General features: G+C 43.3%; 1 protein-coding gene across 1 annotated transcript in view; it reads right to left on the reverse strand.

Annotated features, from left to right (window-relative positions):
* The window catches only part of LOC108414757 (MOB kinase activator 3B), a 57,297-nt gene that overhangs the window by 5,460 nt on the left and 39,473 nt on the right, over positions 1-12,364 (reverse strand). The window contains exon 3 of the mRNA XM_037533130.1: positions 2,507-2,709. Within this exon, the coding sequence (XP_037389027.1) occupies positions 2,507-2,709 (203 nt within the window). The remainder of the gene's footprint in view (positions 1-2,506; positions 2,710-12,364) is intronic.

Consider the following 12,364-nt stretch of genomic DNA (forward strand, 5'->3'; position numbering starts at 1 on the left):
AGAGCGTATGATAAAGGGCAGAAAGCCGTCTTTGTTCTTGCTGGCCTGGTTAATGAGGCCACTGTCCCCGTCTCGCCCGTGTCCGGCCACCATAGCTCTCATTAGTGGGGCGTTTTCAGCGGCTGCTTGGGGTGCCGGGGAAAATGCAGTTAAGTTGAATGCTTGTTTGGATACGACCTTTAACCTCAGAAGGCCTGCAGTGATGTCTAAACGGATGCTAAAGGAATATTGGGTAACAATTTCTATGAATGTCACGTTTGTAGGCATCTATAAACACATTTATAACACGTTATAATGCATTCATAAGGCATTATAAACAGGGTTATAAATCTTTATAAAAATGAATCACACAGAATTACACTTTATAGCCAAGTTTGCTATGCATACACATTGTTAATATAATGCATTATAAATAGTGTTAATGCCATGTTATACTGCCAGTGCCAAAGAGGTTGGAGAGCATAAAGACAAATACAGAGTTTATTTACACCCTGAGATTTCCTGTATTATATTTCTCGCTGTTGGTGCTGTTAGAGCTGCAGTGTTAAGTCAGTGCCAGGCTAACGGTGGCGAACATTAACAGTGGTGTACATTGACTTTCCCACATTGGGTGAAACACTGAGGGCAGCTCTAGTTTAAACTCTGACATCTGAAGCCTGTAATGAGCTTTACTGTGTGTGTTTTAGTGTTTCAGTAAATACTTCACTCTTAACCCTGGAGGAGGCTTTAGTACGGTTAACAATACAAATACAACTTATGAGCTATTATAACCTGCTATGAACGCTGCTTATTACTTGTTAACAATTCACAACGCATAAGGAGTGATGGCTATAACGTGTAAAAAAACGTATATAAATATTTATAGCCATGTTTATGATGCCTTATGAAGGCATTATAATGTATTAGGAATTCATGGGTTCTTATGGACATAACCGAATGTTTTAAAACAGAGCAGTAGAGTAAAAGCCTGGAGGCGAGGCGGGGCAGGGTGTGTGGAGTCAGTCCAGCTTAGAACAGATCATTTCAGTGGATTATGGTTCAGTTATGTTCCCTGACTAAAGGGACTGAGATGGGGCCTTGAGGGTCCCACCCCAGTGACAAGAGGGGTTTAATAATAATCCTTGTAAATATCTTAGATCAGAGCCAGGATAACGGTCGGTATACTATCTGTGAACCTGGTGGTCATAGTGAAACTTTGGACTACAATCGAAGGTTCATTAGGATGTCTAGTTAAGTGCAGAAGGCCAATAACATCACCAAACAGTGCTGTACCTGGTCTCACTAGAAAAGCAGAGTGAACAGTAGGGGGCAGCAGTCTGGCCACACTGATGTATGCTGGTTGCTCTTTGCCCTACTGAGGACCTGAGCCTTTCTCCCAGTGAGCGTTTAATCTGCTTTCAGCCTTGCCTCTGTTTCAGATTATGACCCAAACCCCCCTACTAAACATGCCACCACCCGACTATCCGATCAGCTCTGGCTGTCCTTGTCCAACCCTTTTCATTGTCTCTAGGCAAACCGGTGTGTGGACATGTCCGGATCGGACCGCTCACTGACACTTTTTAACGTTTTCTTTAGTGAGCTCAGTATTTTCTTCTGGTAAGGGGGGGCATTATTGGAATACACCGATCAGCGATAATTTGGAGACCAGTGGGCCCCTGTGTAATCACAATGTAACGTGGAGCAAGGAGGCGGACGCATATGCGGAGATAGGCGAGATTTATTATGGGAAAATCCAGGGTTATAGTCGTAACGGTCCAGGGTCATAGAGCCAACACGGATTGAACGGGGGGAAGACTTGACAGACAAACAATAAGCAATAAGATTCAAACAACACACAGTAACCAGAACAACCAACACTGCATATAAGACCAACAACACAGACAGAGATCCAAAGACCAGCAAAGACAACGGGCTAACACAGGGCTTAAATACACATGGAAAACGAGGGACAGGTGGAAAACAGGTGGAGACGATCAGGGGCGGAGTCATGAAACGAGGGGGCTAAACCAAAACATGAACACATGGACAGGACTGGGAGGGGCCAATCGTGACACACAATCACTCCAGCTTATTTCCTGATGCGTTTAATCTGCAGTGCAATACTCTCAAACAGTCGCGAAGCTGAAGTCAGTTTTCCACTTTTGTGGAAAAGTTTCCTGCCGGAGATGTGAGAAAAGCGGCTATAGCTGAGCTAAAGCTTAAAGCAAGTCTGAGTGAAGTAAGCCTGATTTTTCATTCGTATTAAATTTGAGACACATTCAAAGCCAAGATGATAAAACAGACATAAAATATTGTGGTTTGGTTTTCGTTTAAAGAACAAAACGGCTCTTCTTAACGTCTGGGTGGCGACCTCTGGAATATACCATTCTAGCTGTAGAGCTTTACACAGTTTAGAGAGCAAATTTAGTTCTAAGTAGTTTGAGTTAAGAACGTTTTAGCCGTCACCGACTTTCCCGACTGATCGTTTCAGCTCTACAGCCGTCATAAAGAGTGTCAATATACCCACCAGTGGCTCCAGCTCTTTGCGGTCTATGAGGTTGAGCTCAGTGCAGAAGTAGTAAAAGTGCTTGTAGCAGGTGTTCACATGAGCCTCGGCGCCCATCACGATGATGCGGTCGAAGTGGTGGATGTAGACGTGTACGAAGACCCGGAAGAGCCGACATAGGATTTTCTTACAGATCTGAATGAAGTTCTTAGGGAAGGGGATTCCTGAAACAGAGAGAGAAAGAGAGACGGAGGATATAACTGTATAATACAAATCATTTAAAAAGTGGCTGTTTGAATTAGAACCATTTGCCAACTGTGGATCAGGACCTCCGCATTTATCCCATCCATGCAGTGAAACACCCACATACACACTAGTGAACACACACACTATGGGGCAGTGAGCGCACTTGCCTGGAGCAGTAGGCAGCCCTATCCACAGTGCCCGTTGAGCAATTGGTTAGGTGTCTTGCTCAAGGGCACTTCAGTCATGGACTGGATCGAACCAGTGACCCTCCAGGCACAGGGCTTGTTCCCCAACCTCCAGCCCACAACTGCCCCCCATATGTGGCAGTAAACAGCTTCACGGCCCTTAATATACTCCACACCTGTGCAGTTTTGCTGAGAAAAGTTCCCAAATACATCACGAGTCATTGCTGTTCTTCCCTTAAAACCTTTAAAAGCTGATTCCATCATCTGAGTTGGTACCTTGGTTAAATTCAAGCTTTTACTTCAGACTTCAGCTTTCAGCTTGTCGACCTCCTCGAGTCATTTTTAAAGCATACTTAAAACATATTACCAGTTACATGGAATCAGTGAGCTATTTAGCTTCCTAGCTAATTCACACTTGCCTTTTTTGCAGTCTCCAGCTAGGGAACAACAAAAAAACAAGGACTGAGTGCACAATTCATTTACATTTACGGCGTTTGGCTGACGCTCTTATCCAGAGCGACTTACAATTTGATCATTTTATACACAGGCAGGCCAAGGTGGTGTTAGGAGTCTTGCCCAAGGACTCTTATTGGTATAGTGTAGGTTGTTTGCCCAGGTGGGGATTGAACCCCAGTCTACAGTGTAGAAGGCAGAGGTGTTAACCACTACACTGACCAACCACCGTTGACTTCAATCACCGTTGAATTCAATTCTAAAGCAGCTATGATGTTTCAAAGGTTCTTCCCAGTGTCACGAGACGTCGTCAGAAGGTCTTCACACCTTGAAAATCTTGCTCTAGAACCTACAGCTGCACCGCTGTAGGAAGTTGACTAAGCATGCTTATAACAAAAGCAGCGACGGCTACATTTTTCATCTTGGTTGGAGTTCCACTTGAAGGACTTCTCACATGTTTAAACTCACCCATACAACATTAAGCATGAGGCTAACGCCGCAGCTCTGACCAGTGCAAGCCCTGATACGCTCCAGTCATTCTTAGTGCTTTCAGGAAAAATGATACTGCCTCACAGTTGACTCAACTCGCTAATTACCTGATGACTCGATTTGGGTGTGTTACTGCAGAGGAAACGGTGAAGAGTGGCCCTTGAGGGCTGGAACTGGAGATGCCCGGGCTTGACCGTACACAGGTAGGCCTGGTAGGGTCCCAAACGATTCCTTAGTAACTAAAACCAGACTGCTGCAAAACAGGATGAGTCTACATGGGCCATACACGCCCAAAAGGAAATGTCTTCCACAACTGGCGCTATGAAAAGACACGGGCAGTGAAATGTGACGTTCCAGAGCTGACTAAGCAACTCTACAAACGGCATCATTTTCCTCTTAGATGATGAAGCAGAACGTGCAGCGTTTGGGGCATTCTAGCGGGCGCAGCGTTCATGTTTTATCCAGGGCTTTTATCTTAACGTTCAATAAACACAGCAGCGTTTTTGACTGAAAGGCCTCCAAAGTGAAGTCTGTAGGCTACAGGAATAAATTGAGAGTTTCATTTCCATGGGAAGTGGTAGCGGGCCTACATTTGTGCGGGTGTGTAGGCAGAGAATGGCACCGAATGAGAGGGCATTGTTGCTCAACAAAAGCTCCTTCTAATCTGCTTAATTCACCGGGTGAAGCAGATTCTTTATTTGAACAGTCGGAGCGTGCTGGGCCCTCGACAAGGCGCTCCACTGTTGACCAACACTCCAACCCCCATTGGCCGGATTTTGTTCAGACTAAATCAGCACAGTTACACTCAAACGAAAGTCATACCATTTGGTTTTTGAGGCCAAACGTCCTTCGCTGTGTTGCCTAATGTGATTAGTGCTGCAGTGCAAACACACCATATGGTGAGATGGAGAAAGGCAGCTACAGTGAAGTTCACCAGGCTAGACTGCGAAGCATTAGTGTCTGTGCTGGCATGGAGACAGCCAGATGGCCACCAAGAGGTACGGGCTGGACATGCCACTGAGGTCAAGCCTGTGAAGACATGTTCCTTTTCCAGCTTCTGCTTACATCGTGACGTCTAAGACATCATCATTACATTACCTCATTCGCTTAATAAAGACGTTCGGTTACCAAGAACCTCAAAGCCTTGTTATTGAGCGCTTACCTTCAACTGAAATGCAAACAGCTGAACTACATTTCCCATGATCCTCCTCTCAGCTTAGACTTTAACAGGCCACGTATTTCTGTCACAAAGTCCTACTTTGCCATGGCAGTTATAGTGCCCTCTTTAGGGAACATTCTCTGGTAATGTATGATGTATTTATAGCTGAACTACATTTCCCATAATCCTTCTCCGGTCCCTAGCATCCAGCTTCAACAGATGGTGTTTCCTTTATTATTTGTAATACCAATGATGATCGGTAACACCAGTGACTCCTATGGGCAGATACAAAAGTGTACATTTCTGTAGAATGACCCATAAATGTAAATGTACAGCTGAACTACATTTCCCATAATCCCTCTGCTCCCTAGTCTTCATCAATAGGCTATTCATTTCTGTCCCTACACTGCTGGGCCAAATTTAGGCCCCACTCGCTTCCTCTGCCAAACATAATCTAGCAGTTTACCCTAAATTGGACTGGCATCCCTAATCCTCTCTATTGGGTAAGCTATTATATAACCTCCAATGTTTCATTTGTAGTCTGGAGACGGTCTCACACTTTTACACAGACCCCTCTCCTCGGCAAACGTTTTCTCCGTGCTTTAAGAAAACCCATGAGAAAGAGAACTTTCTCACAGCGTGAACAAGTGCAAAGCGTTCAGGTCAATTTACTCCACATTCAGACAGCCGGAGGGAAAAGATTCACTGTGAGGCTTTTTAGAAAGGCAACAACAATAAGATCTTAATTAAGATTACACAAATTAGGACCTTTACCAAATGGCTGAACACGCGGTTGAAATTAGCAGTCTAAAACTCTAACCTCACACTGATTCAAGGAATCATTCTTTAGGAAGTGATTCAATGATTCAATGCATCAAAATTCTATTCATTTAGTTCTGAATCGGTGCTCTTTATAAAAATCCCCTGAATGCAGAAAAGTTAGAAGAACTGTTTACAAAGCAGCAAAATACAGGCGGTAAAAAAGACGCACTAAACTCTTTTATGTCTGAAAAAGTCCTGAGAATTTACTTTTGGGCAATAATGAGCGGAAACTTAATATTGGAATCAATTATGACCTCAAAGTCGGTGCAGCTGAATCGGCATCTTCAGACTGATGTTTCTAAACCGAGTGTGAGCGTCCGACTCCTAGACGGTGTGTCATGTTATCTGCACCTTCAGTCAGTGAGGCACGGAGCCGTGTGATTGGTCAGCAGGCCTGTCGGATCCTTTATCCTCTACCGCAGTGAGGGTTTGTGTTGTAGGTCAAAGGGATGATTCTCAGAGTCATTCTCTTAATCTGCCCCGATAATCTCCCACAATACACACTGACCCACAGATTACACACACACACACACACACACACACACACACACACACATCAACACCAACACACACACACACACACACACACACACACACACATCAACAAATACACACACACACACCAACAAATACACACACACACACACACACAACACACACACACACAACACACACACCAACACACACACACACGTCTTTCTATGGAAACATGCATTTTTGCGCTCCGATCATTTACAGATTTATTACATTTGAAAAACATATTAGTGTTACAATTTATTTACATTTTAAAATAAAACAAATGTTATTTTGACATTGAGCCTCAATTTTAGCAACACTGGCTTATAAATCAATCCTATAGAACTCCAAGCACCACAGAAGAGCTCGTCCTCACAGTCGTGTGTGAAGGCCGAGGACTTATTTTGAGGTAAAAACACGTTTTTCTGTAATTTTAACTGCAATAATCTCTACAGGACTGTGAAATATATGATTTAAATGACAAAGAAAACAAAAGCCAAATAAATATTATAAAATATAGAATAAAAGTCCCCCAGGAGTCGTGTCACTGGTGTTACCGCGTGACAAAAAACCTCTTATTTTGAAATAAAAGTCACACCGATGACGTCACTCGACTTCCTTTCACCTGTTTTCTGAGGATCTATGAAGAAAAGCTCGTCCACTGTGTCTCTCAGTTCTCAGAGATCAGCTCATTCAGCTCATGATCTCATATGAAGCTTTTAGCTGACGTCACTGGTGTGACCGACTTTATTCTGAGGTCACTGTGAAAAGATAAAATACAAATGGATTAAATTCCATATTTTAGTGGATGTTCCCTGATTGACAGCGTGTGGTTTGATGCTCTGTAGCAGCCGTTTTGTAAAATGCATTGATCATTAAAAACGTCTCTGGTGTTTCCTTTATTATGTGAAACACTGATGAAGATCGGTAACGCCAGTGACTCCTATGGGGGCGTTTCTGAAGAATGACCCAAATCTGTGAAGTCAGACTGAGTGATGCTTGTTAATGATAACGACTGTGTTTGGGTTGAGTGTGCGCTGTGCTCCCGTGTGATTGGCTGATGTGGTGCTAAAACAGGGCGCCTGTCCACAGTTCTGGTTTCAGTCTGACAGGCCCTGAGGTCATCCTCATGTTACCACAGCGAGTTCAGAGTGCAGTCACCCATGACACACCCCAGTAACCACACGGGTCACCTAATGCGCACGTTTTAACCCGTTGAACTGCAAGAGTTCATATGAGGGTCCACACTTCAGTTCCTGGCTCTCAAACCTACATGAACTCTCAAAACTGCACAGCATTGAGCTGCACTTTAAAAGTGCAATGAGAGTCGTGAGTTCTTTGCATCAGGGCTCTTCATGAAAGGATCAATGGAAAATGTGCCGCCGATGGTTCAAAAAGGGCGGTACCTTTTTAAAAGGGTTCCATATAGCACCCAAAAGGGTTCTACTTTTGTTTCAAACCTGAGATAATCGCAATAGAAGGATAATTTGGGTGCTATATGGAGCTCTTTTCAAAAAGATTTTATGTAGAACCATCCACAGCACATTCTCCATCGACCTGAAGATCATGATGTAAAGAATTCTTTAATCATGCAGGGTTCTTTGAGTGTTCATGGTTCTATACAAAGCCACTTTCTTTACTAAAGAACCCTTGAAGAACCATTTTGTAATCATGATAGAAATGTTGGATTATATTAACAAACAACAGTAATTCACACATCTATGGGCAGAATATGAACAGGTCAATTTTACAAAGGAGGTTAGGATTCAGGTGTCAGTCCTCCATGTGGTTGTGTTTACCTTTTGGTCTTGTCCTTGTTTTAATTCTACCCTGTTCTGCCCCCTTGTTTCTGGACTCCGCCCTTGATCGTTTTCACCTGTGTCTTGTAAACCCTCTTGCTAACCACCCGTGTCTTGTTACCTGTTTCTGTATTTAAGCCTTGTGTTTTCCCCTGTTAGGTGGCTGGACTTTGTATTGTATGGTTTGTTCTTCTGGCCTCAGTTGCGTGTTCGGCCTGTATTCCTTTTCGTTATACCTGTCCCTCCATCTCTCCGTGTTGGCTCTTTGACCCTGGATTGTCTAGACCCTGATTATGGATTTGACCCTTATAAATCTTGCTTCTCTCAACATACGCATCATCATCGCTCCCCGGCATTACATGAGGGAAAATTAATGTCTGTGTTTACACACAAAGACCTTTTGCCAATCTGATTGAATACATTCCGATTATAGATTAAGACGGAGGTGTTTATGCTCACTGTGCTCAACAAACTGAATGAAAATCTTTGTTTAGATTCTCACAAGTAGTCCGATGCAAAACGATGCGCAAGTGACAAGAACTCTGAGTCCAGTCAGAGAGAGATGAGCAGCAGTGAGCAGTGATTGTGTTTTTAACTGCTTTAAACTGACGTCAGACTCAGGAAAACGTCCTTCACACGTCCTTATTAAAGAAGGCCGAGAGGAAGACGTCGTGCTCTGAGACGCATAAGCTGGACGTCCGTCCCACCGCCGTCTTTTAAAGATCAGAGCATGAACTTCGTCTCTTCTGCAGACCAGTTTCTGCTCCGCCGTGTCGAACGGTATAAACTCTCACTGTGACGCGACGCACATGCAGAACGGACTGAAACTTTCTGATAGGGAATGTAATCGGATACAGGCGTTTACACGGATATTATTCTTATATTTAACGGATTATTTACAGGATTACGAACCTCAGTCAGAGCTGTAACTGTCTTCTTTCCAGTCAAATAGACGGTGATGTCATTTTAAACCCTAAAGTCGACCCCATTTTTCCACATATCTGGGCTATAAACTATAAAACAGGCGGCGGGCGTCTCTTCAGTGATCTGCTGTGTAAAATTTACTTTTATAAAATAACACAAAGAGCGTCTGAGATTTTTGGCTTTCAGCAGTAAATTGTAAGCATATAGTAATATGTGTGGATCGTAAAACATGTGATCTGTTAAAAAATACATTGATTTCATGCAGTTAGTTGAATAATTTGCCTTAGAATTTGGGTATTTAGATTCAGATGGACAAACCAAAATATACCCACGAGCACCAGAGGTTGAAAGGTAAAACTAGTACTGACTCCAGTTGAAATTCACCATCAGCTGAATGTGGTTCGGCTTATATTCTGAATTTACACTGACATCAAATGACAGGTTTTCTAAAGAGCCAATCAGAAAGCATGCAAAACTTACATTATGTCCAAATGAACTCTTTACACACAGAATACAAGTCTGACCAATCTGACCTACAGCATTCCCCCCACACAAGCGCTGTAAAAATAGACCAACGCTTCTTTTTAACTGTAAGTATGTGTAGAATATGTGGGCAGTGCTCTTATTTAACTGTTAAGAGAGAGATCTGTTACATCACTGAGTCCTGCTCTGCATTACGCTACATTTAGACAGCCTGCTCCACTGTTTACATCAGCCTCCCTCCCTCCCTCACGCCTGCATCCACGTGCACTCAGAGAGAGAGACAGAGAGACAGAGAGAGAGAGAGAGAGAGAGAGAGAGAGAGAGAGAGAGAGACAGAGAGACAGAGAGAGAGAGAGAGAGAGAGAGAGAGAGAGACAGAGAGACAGAGAGAGAGAGAGAGACAGAGAGAGAGAGAGAGAGAGAGAGAGAGAGAGTCTAAATGTAAACTCTCACTCTCTCTCCCTCTTTCTTTCTCCCTCTTTCTCTCTCTCTCTCTCTTTCTCTCTCTCCCTCTTTCTTTCTTTCTCTCTTTCTCTCTCTCTCCCTCCCTCCCTCTTTCTCCCTCTCTGTCTCTCTCCCTCTTTCTCTCTCTCCCTCTTTCTTTCTCTCTCTCCCTCTCCCTCTCTCTCTCTCTGTCTCTCTCCCTCTTTCTTTCTCTCTCTCCCTCTTTCTTTCTCTCTCCCTCTTTCTCTCTCTCTCTCTCACTCACTCTCTCCCTCTTTCTTTCTCTCTCTCTCTCTTTTTCTCTTTCTCTCTCTCTTTCTCCCTCTCTGTCTCTCTCTCTCTGTCTCTCTCTCCCTCTTTCTCTCTGTCTCTCTCTCCCTCTTTCTTTCTCTCTCTCCCTCTTTCTTTCTCTCTCTCCCTCTTTCTCTCTCTCTCTCTCTCACTCACTCTCTCCCTCTTTCTTTCTCTCTCTCTCTCTCTTTTTCTCTTTCTCTCTCTCTCTCTCTCTCTCTCTCTCTCTCTCTCTCTCTCTCTCTCTCCCTCTTTCTTTCTCTCTCTCCCTCTCCCTCTCCCTCTCTCTCGCTCCCTCTCTCTCTAAAGAGAACATGAATGAATATGAATATGTTGTCATGGCTATGTAGTGACTGTAACCTGTCATAACACTGTAATAATTAGGATTATTTAAGCGCCGTTGAATTAAATACGAGGCTGAATGTTTCAGATATCGCTGAGCCGATGCCCACAGGAGCTGTAGGCAGTCCTGTTGATTTGGCAGGCCGACAGTAAACAGATGGTGTGTGTGTGTGTGTTTATGGTGGTTGTGGGAGGGTGCTGGGGGGTGAGGTTGGGGGGTGCCAGGATGTTGGTGCTTAAATAGGCATGCACCATAAAGCTCCAGCCAGGCTGGGTTTACTGTGTGGAACAATCCAATCAATCAGGATAACCTTTCACATCCTACTGGAGCCGAGAGCATTAAAAAATTCACACCGTTAACCTGCATGCAGATACGCACTGTAATACGGAGCTTCCAACCAAATCAGTTCAACTGCAGTTTATAAATCAATCCTGTAGAACTCCAAGCACCACAGAAGAGCTCGTCCTCACAGTCGTGTGTAAAGGCAGAGGACATATTTTAAGTGAAAATCATGTTTTTTTTGTAATTTTAACTGCAATAATCTCTACATGACTGTGAAAAATATGATTTAAATGACAAAGAAAACAAACAGCAAATAAATATTATAAAATATAGAATAAAAGTCCCCCAGGAGTCGAGTCACTGGTGTTACTGCGTGAATAAAAACCTCTTATTTTGAAATAAAAGTCACACCGATGACGTCACTCGACCTCCTTTGACCTGTTTTCTGAGGATCTATGAAGAAAAGCTCATGGTGAGTCCACCGTGTCTCTCAGTTCTCAGAGATTCTCTCATTCAGCTCATGATCTCATATGAAGCTTTTAGCTGACGTCACTGGTGTGACCGACTTTATTCTGAGGTCACTGTAAAAAAAACAGAATATAAATGGATTAAATTACATATTTTAGTGGATGTTCTGTGATTGACAGCGTGTGGTTTGATGCAAGGCCTTCCCTGCAAGAGACGCTGCCTGGATGGGAGCGCATGTTGTTCTAAAACCTCTGTACACTGTTCAGTGTTGATAGCGGCTTTCCAGATGTGGAAGCTGCCCAAACGAGTGAATGTTTTTCACGAAATGGTAAAATGTCTCACTTTCAGCCTGTGACACGTGTTCTACTGTGAAGAACATATGGGTCTATGAGATTTGAACATCTTTGCATTTTGTTTTTATTCACATCATTTACGTTTTACACAGCGTCCCAACATTTTTGGAATCGGGACTGTACCTGCATAGTTAGTTACATAATAAATTACATGTAAAAAATGTTTAAATCTTTCTGTGGAACAGAAATGAATCTAAATCTCTCCTACCTGTGCTTCTAAACACAGGACTGAAAGTTTAGAATCAGCGCTTTTAGCTGAGTTCCTCCACTTGTTTCAGTGAAATGCATAGGGAAAAAAGAAGCAGCGTTAATGTAGCTGTTTGTCCTGAAGCAAAGATAAACAAAGGATGAACACGTCATGAAAACTTTACCCGGAACCTTGCCGGGAATTTTTACTACGTCTCATTACAGTGAAGTGCCAGATCAGGTTTCTTGGTTCACAAAGATCTCCTTCCTAGAAAACTGCCAGAACGTTTAGAGCTGCGACTGCAGTTTACAGTGTGAAATGCATTTAACCCCCAAACGCTAAGGGTACATCTGAGGGTCCACGCTTCCATTCCTCACTCTCATAAACACAGAACTCACAGAACAGTTTAAACAGTGACCAGATCATCTGTCGTAG

This window comes from Pygocentrus nattereri, chromosome 23, assembly GCF_015220715.1.
Source record: "Pygocentrus nattereri isolate fPygNat1 chromosome 23, fPygNat1.pri, whole genome shotgun sequence".
In the NCBI taxonomy this organism is placed as follows: Eukaryota; Metazoa; Chordata; class Actinopteri; order Characiformes; family Serrasalmidae; genus Pygocentrus; species Pygocentrus nattereri.